Consider the following 7,756-nt stretch of genomic DNA (forward strand, 5'->3'; position numbering starts at 1 on the left):
ATTTACAAAAAATCTGAAAATTTGAGAAAGAAATTTAAACTGAACAGTGAAAATAAAAACAATTAAAGAAATTGTGAAAATCAAATCTGTCCCTTTTCTGGGAATAATAAAAACTACATTTGTGTGTGCTAAACTTACTCAGCCTCTTATCGGTGAGAAATTTTAATTGGAAACTTTTATGAACTTTTATTTCTATTCCTCTACTGGGACATTTCAAATAATATTTCCTCGAAAGTGAAATTTTTCATAAATACAAAATGGAGGATTATTCACGATCAATTGAAGATCAAAACATTTTAATGGCCCGTGTTCAACGAATCATTTCGGATTTCGAACAATTGCCCATTGGTGAAAAACCCGAGGTTTGTGCCAAAGCTGTCTCGATGAGATAGATGAAATTAAAAAGACTTTTGAAGCTAATCATGAGCAGCTTTTCGATATCGTTCGGGACAAATCAATTAACACTGCTGATGTCCCATACTTTCACGACGATGTGCATTATCAATTTTTTAGAATTTACCTCAGTGGTAAAGGAAAATTGCTCGACTTTATTTCCGAATATCGTAGTCCGAGTTCCCCGAATTTTCATTCGACGTTCCATGCCTCGTCTTTTCAAAGGAACGATACTATTATCCCAGACGTTCGTCTTCCAAAGATAGGCATTCCCACTTTTTCTGGTGATTATTTAAATTGGGTCTCTTATAGAGATATGTTTCTTTCACTTGTGCACAATAATCAGAGCTTGTCCAATGTGCAGAAATATTATTTTTTGAACAATTCTTGTCGAGATACGCCATTGTCAATTGTGAATGAATATCCTGCCTCTGAAAGAAGCTATGATTTAGCATGGACTGCACTGGAAAATAGATATCACAATAGAAGGAAAATCCCTGATACTGTGCTCAGAAAATTGCTTAGTATCCCAAAATCAAATGGCTCGTGTGAAATCATCAAAACTCTTCTTGACTCAACAAGAAATAGCTTGGCTCTATTGAGCACATTAGGCATTGACTGCTCCAATTGGGAACCTCTACTTATCCACATAACTGTCAGTAAACTAGATCTCCAAACCTGCAAGGAATGGGAACAGTCATTGAAGGCCACAACAGAAATACCAAATATTTCAGTTCTCTACAATTTCCTCGAAACGACTTTTCGAACATTGGAATCAATTTCTGAATATACTGAGTGCACATCGAAATCTCAATTTAAGCCTAATTATTCGAAACCGCAACAACAACGAATGACTCAAAATCGTCGTATAAATATGGCGTCTGTTAACGATGAAAATTGCCCCTGTTGCGGTAAGCGCCGTTTTCTGTATAAATGTTTTAAATTTGCTGCCATGTCATCTGCCTCTAAGCGAGAGTTTATTAATTCAAAGAAAATTTGTCGCAATTGTTTGAATCTTGGCCATTTCTCGAAAGACTGCAAAAGTACTAGTCGTTGCAAATCTTGCAACCTTGCTCACCACACTATTATTCATAACGAGTGTACCACTCAAAGCAAATCCAACAATTCAAATATCTCAGATCAAATGGCCTCTTCTTCCTCTGTTGATAATTCAAACATTAACTTGTCTCTTCTGAACACTACTGTTATGCCTCACGTGTTGCTAGCAACTATTCGTGTAGTTGTGAAGAGCGAATTTGGAAATTTCAAATTAAGAGCGATTTTAGATCAAGGTGCGACATTAATCACAGAAAGTGCATCTCAACTTCTAAGACTTAAAAAGTTTAATACATTTGCCCGAATAACTGGTGTAGGTGGAGACACTATTGTTGTTCGCAAATTTGTGAAGCTTAATCTTGCCTCTCAATTTGAAAATGATTTTGAATTGGAAAGCCAAGCTTACGTAATGCCGTCATTGAACAATTATTGTGTGGTCCTGTGGACAGACAAAAACTGCCTCAATTAAATGAATATAAATTAGCTGATCCAGATTTTGACAAAAACGATCGGATAGATTTGCTCATTGGTGGTGATTTGTATGGAGACATTTTACTTCCTCAACAAAAGAAGTTTGAAAAAGGCATTTTTCTTCAACTTACCCATTTCGGATGGATAGTTTCTGGCCCAACGGCAGAGATTTCTTACTCAAAGGGAGTTAATGTTAATTTGTGTTCCTTAGACACCCAATTAAAAGCTTTTTGGGAACAAGAAGAACTAGTAGAATCCAGAAAACTGACTCCTGAAGAAATATCTTGTGAAGATTTCTTCAAAAATAATTACACTCGTGGCTCAGATGGACGCTATACTGTCGCTTTACCCTTTCGGTCTCAAATAATTGGCAAATCTCCCCCTGTGTTCAGTCACAGTGACTTTAGCGCATTAAAAAGACTCAAACAGGTTGAAAGTAAGTTTTCTAAAGATCCAAACTTTGCCTATGAATATAAGAAGTTCATGGATGAATATGAATCGCTCGGACATATGGAAAAAATTGGTCCCTATCCTCAATCCATCCAACCTCATGGATATTTTCTGCCTCATCACGGTGTTGTGAGGGAATCTAGTTCCACGACAAAACTGCGTGTAGTTTTCGACGGTAGCAGTAAAAGATTACCTTCTTCCTCATTGAACGAAGAACTTTTTCCTGGCCCTGCTCTGCAAAATGATTTGCCCACAATTATTAATCGATGGCGTCGATTCAAAATAGGATTTAGATCGGATTTGGAAAAAATGTTTCGCCAAATTAAGGTTGTAGAAAGCCATCAAAAATATCAGCAAATATTATGGCGAAATTCTGATTCTAATATCTACATATATAAACTTCAAACTGTAACTTATGGCACTTCTTCAGCCCCGTACCTCTCGATTAGAGTTCTTCATCAATTAGCTCAAGATGAAACCGAAAAATTCCCAGAAGCATGTAAGATATTAAAAACGGACACATACGTTGATGATATTATCTCTGGTGCTGACTCTGAATCAGAAGCAATCTTTCTACAGGAAAATTTGGTTCAATTATTATCCGCTGGCGGATTTAATTTACGCAAATGGACTTCTAATTCCACAGAACTTATGTCTCATATACCGGAAGACTTCCGTGAAAAATCAAATGTTTTTGATTTAAATGAACCAAATGTGGTAAAAGCTCTAGGCTTAGGCTGGAATACCGAACATGACACGTTCTCATTTGAAGTCAACTTTCCCATAAAAGCTAATGTCACAAAAGCGAGTCTTTTATCCGATGCAGCCAAGTTATATGACCCTCTGGGTTGGTTGGCGCCTGTCACTATTCAAGCGAAAATCTATTTCCAAAAATTATGGCTCGAAGGCATCGATTGGAAAGATTAAGTTTCTCCCACCATGAAAATTAACTGGCATACTTATCTAAAGGAACTCAAATCTATAGAAAATGTCGCAATACCTCGCTGGATTGGTAGTTACCTCGCTGGATTGGTAGTTACAAATCCCTCATTGAACTGCACGGATTTTGCGACGCATCTACTTCAGCTTTCGCTGCTGCTGTTTATATCAAGGTTTTAAATGAGAATGGAAAAGGTGTAGTGAACTTACTACAGTCTAAAACAAAAGTTGCCCCGTTAAAGGTTTTATCTGTACCAAAATTGGAATTGTGTGGAGCAACACTGTTAGCTAAACTGGTGCACAAAGTTCAACATATGCTAGAGCTGAACATTGAAAATACATTTTATTGGACTGATAGTATAACTGTTTTATGTTGGCTCAGAGGAGAATCATCAAAATGGAGCGTTTTTGTTGGAAATCGAGTAAGCGAAGTCCAACGATACTCTAATATTTCTCAATGGCGCTATGTCTCTACGAACGATAACCCTGCTGACTGTGCTTCCCGTGGTATATCATCTGCTGTCTTAGTTGTTCATCCTCTTTGGTGGACAGGTCCACTATGGCTCTCTCAAGCTCCATCTACTTGGCCCAAACAGCCAGAAAACTCCTACGAAACCAGTCTCGAAATGCGAAAGTCTGCATTAAAAATCAACTCGTCTACTGTCTCGGAATATCCAGAATTGCTCACGGCATATTCATCTCTAACAAAACTAATACGGATCACTGCTTATATATTACGTTTTCTACAATATAAACAAGGATCGAAGGAACGGATGACTGGCAATCTCAGATCTTCTGAACTGAAGAAATCGCTGCAAAAATTAATTACTATGTCTCAAGATGTGGATTTTGGACTCGAAATTCAGCAGTTACAGAAGGAAAAAGGCGTTAATTCCAGTAGCAAAATTGCCCAGCTTTGTCCATTTCTCGACGAAGATGGTCTACTTCGTGTTGGAGGACGTCTACAAAAGGCTAAGTTTAATTATGATTTTAAACATCCTATTATTTTGTCGAAACAAAACCCATTGTCTCTTTTAATCTTTACAGATGCACATCTGAAGACTCTACATGGCGGCCTTATTCAAATGCAGGCGTATGTTACTCGAAGGTTTTGGATCCTTTCTGCCCGCAATCTGGCTAAAAAAGTACAACGCAACTGAATTACTTGTTTCAAGTACAAGGCCAAGTCGTCTCAACAAATAATGGGCAACCTTCCCTCGGTCCGAGTTCAACCTACTCGACCGTTTAAGCACAGTGGTGTTGACTACGCTGGCCCAATAACCATAAAGCAATCGACTGCTACAAATTCGTTAACGACAAAAGGATACATCTGCCTCTTTGTCTGCATGGTCACTAAAGCACTTCACCTTGAAGCTGTTACCAGCCTTTCTACTGACGCGTTTTTTGCTGCATTTAGAAGATTTACCTCACGGCGAGGCATGTGCTCTGACCTCTATTCAGACTGCGGCACAAACTTTGTTGGCTCTAACAAAGAACTCAAAATACTTCAAAGAAGAAGGATTGAATCCCTACCGGAAGATCTTGCAAACCTTCTCGCTAACAATGGTACAAACTGGCACTTTATACCACCCGCTTCGCCAAACTTTGGAGGTCTCTGGGAAGCAGGTGTGAAATCCACAAAACACCATTTAAAACAGATCATGGATAACAGAATCTTGACCTACGAGGAATTATCTACTCTCTTGGCTCAAATAGAAGGATGTCTTAATTCCAGGCCGCTTAGCCCCATTTCAACTGACCCACCAGATTGTGAAGCCTTAACCCCAAAACAACCTTAAAGTTGGAGATTTGGTCATAATATTTGATGAACGTGTTGCCCCAGGTCAATGGCCACTAGCCCGAATTACAGAAGTCCATCCCGGTGCTGATGGAAAAGTTCGAGTTGTTTCCCTAAAATGCAGTGGTAAAATCTACAAACGTCCTGTATCCAAAGTTGCACTTCTGCCCCAACAACAAAACTTTAATTACGCAAATGTTCCAGAAGAGAGTTGCTGTGAGCCGAGGCACAGCGTGGTTAGCTCGGAAACCAAATAAAACACCTCATAAATCTGCCCCAATCTATGTCAAGAACAGTTGTTCTTTGTGCGGGGGAATGTTGGAGAATCAACGATTTTTTTCTTTAATAATTTATTTTTTATTTATATTTTATTTATTTATAATTTATTCTTATTCATTTAAATTATAAATTTCCCGTTATGCTATATTTACTATTCTAATAGGGAATAAGTTAAAATTTTCTTGAAAATCCATAAGGGGGACCCTTTGCATTTTTTATCGAAACGTACAGTGGATTTACAACTTCTGAAAAAGTTAAAATTTTCTTGAAAATCCATAAGGGGGACCCTTTGCTTTTTTTATCGAAACGTACAGTGGAGCCCACATATTTACAACTTCTGAAAAAAGTTAAAATTTTCTTGAAAATCCATAAGGGGGGACCCTTTGCTTTTTTTTTATCGAAACGTACAGTGGAGCCCACATATTTACAACTTCTGAAAAAAGTTAAAATTTTCTTGAAAATCCATAAGGGGGGACCCTTTGCTTTTTTTATCGAAACGTACAGTGGAGCCCACATATTTGCAACTTCTGAAAAAAGTTAAAATTTTCTTGAAAATCCATAAGGGGGGACCCTTTGCTTTTTGCATTTTTTATCGAAACGTACAGTGGAGCCCACATATTTACATCTTCTGAAAAAAGTTAAAATTTTCTTGAAAATCCATAAGGGGGGACCTTATGGAGTGGAGCCCAAATATTTGCAACTTCTGAAAAAAGTTAAAATTTTCTTGAAAATCCATAAGGGGGGACCCTTTGCTTTTTTTATCGAAACGTACAGTGGAGCCCAAATATTTGCAACTTCTGAAAAAAGTTAAAATTTTCTTGAAAATCCATAAGGGGGGACCCTTTGCTTTTTTTATCGAAACGTACAGTGGAGCCCACATATTTGCAACTTCTGAAAAAAGTTAAAATTTTCTTGAAAATCCATAAGGGGGACCCTTTGCTTTTTTTTTTATCGAAACGTACAGTGGAGCCCACATATTTGCAACTTCTGAAAAAAGTTAAAATTTTCTTGAAAATCCATAAGGGGGGACCCTTTGCTTTTTTTTATCGAAACGTACAGTGGAGCCCACATATTTGCAACTTCTGAAAAAAGTTAAAATTTTCTTGAAAATCCATAAGGGGGGACCCTTTGCTTTTTTTATCGAAACGTACAGTGGAGCCCAAATATTTGCAACTTCTGAAAAAAGTTAAAATTTTCTTGAAAATCCATAAGGGGGGACCCTTTGCTTTTTTTATCGAAACGTACAGTGGAGCCCAAATATTTGCAACTTCTGAAAAAAGTTAAAATTTTCTTGAAAATCCATAAGGGGGGACCCTTTGCTTTTTTTTATCGAAACGTACAGTGGAGCCCACATATTTGCAACTTCTGAAAAAAGTTAAAATTTTCTTGAAAATCCATAAGGGGGGACCCTTTGCTTTTTTTATCGAAACGTACAGTGGAGCCCACATATTTGCAACTTCTGAAAAAAGTTAAAATTTTCTTGAAAATCCATAAGGGGGGACCCTTTGCTTTTTTTTATCGAAACGTACAGTGGAGCCCAAATATTTGCAACTTCTGAGAAAAGTTAAAATTTTCTTGAAAATCCATAAGGGGGGACCCTTTGCTTTTTTTATCGAAACGTACAGTGGAGCCCACATATTTGCAACTTCTGAAAAAAGTTAAAATTTTCTTGAAAATCCATAAGGGGGGACCCTTTGCTTTTTTTATCGAAACGTACAGTGGAGCCCAAATATTTGCAACTTCTGAAAAAAGTTAAAATTTTCTTGAAAATCCATAAGGGGGGACCCTTTGCTTTTTTTATCGAAACGTACAGTGGAGCCCAAATATTTGCAACTTCTGAAAAAAGTTAAAATTTTCTTGAAAATCCATAAGGGGGGACCCTTTGCTTTTTTTATCGAAACGTACAGTGGAGCCCAAATATTTGCAACTTCTGAAAAAAGTTAAAATTTTCTTGAAAATCCATAAGGGGGGACCCTTTGCTTTTTTTATCGAAACGTACAGTGGAGCCCAAATATTTGCAACTTCTGAAAAAAGTTAAAATTTTCTTGAAAATCCATAAGGGGGGACCCTTTGCTTTTTTATCGAAACGTACAGTGGAGCCCAAATATTTGCAACTTCTGAAAAAAGTTAAAATTTTCTTGAAAATCCATAAGGGGGGACCCTTTGCTTTTTTTATCGAAACGTACAGTGGAGCCCAAATATTTGCAACTTCTGAAAAAAGTTAAAATTTTCTTGAAAATCCATAAGGGGGGGACCCTTTGCTTTTTTTATCGAAACGTACAGTGGAGCCCAAATATTTGCAACTTCTGAGAAAAGTTAAAATTTTCTTGAAAATCCATAAGGGGGGACCCTTTGCTTTTTTTTATCGAA

General features: G+C 37.3%; 1 protein-coding gene across 1 annotated transcript; it reads left to right on the forward strand.

The window, feature by feature from the left end:
* Positions 1-257: 257 nt before the first annotated feature.
* LOC133321887 (uncharacterized) lies at positions 258-3,297 on the forward strand. The gene is made up of 2 exons (XM_061530961.1): positions 258-366; positions 2,132-3,297. Exons 1-2 carry the CDS (start codon positions 258-260, stop codon positions 3,295-3,297), a joined length of 1,275 nt encoding a protein of 424 aa, XP_061386945.1.
* Positions 3,298-7,756: the final 4,459 nt, after the last annotated feature.

Source organism: Musca vetustissima, unplaced genomic scaffold (assembly GCF_032173495.1).
Source record: "Musca vetustissima isolate MV318-11 ecotype Yass unplaced genomic scaffold, APGP_CSIRO_Mvet_v1 utg75081, whole genome shotgun sequence".
Taxonomy (NCBI): domain Eukaryota; kingdom Metazoa; phylum Arthropoda; class Insecta; order Diptera; family Muscidae; genus Musca; species Musca vetustissima.

Coding starts and splice junctions, on each gene's coding strand:
- LOC133321887 (XM_061530961.1), top strand. CDS start 258: ATGGAGGATTATTCACGATCAATTGAAGATCAAAACATTTTAATGGCC. Junction 367..2,131: donor TGGTGAAAAACCCGAGGTTT/GTGCCAAAGCTG, acceptor TGTGTTCCTTAG/ACACCCAATTAAAAGCTTTT.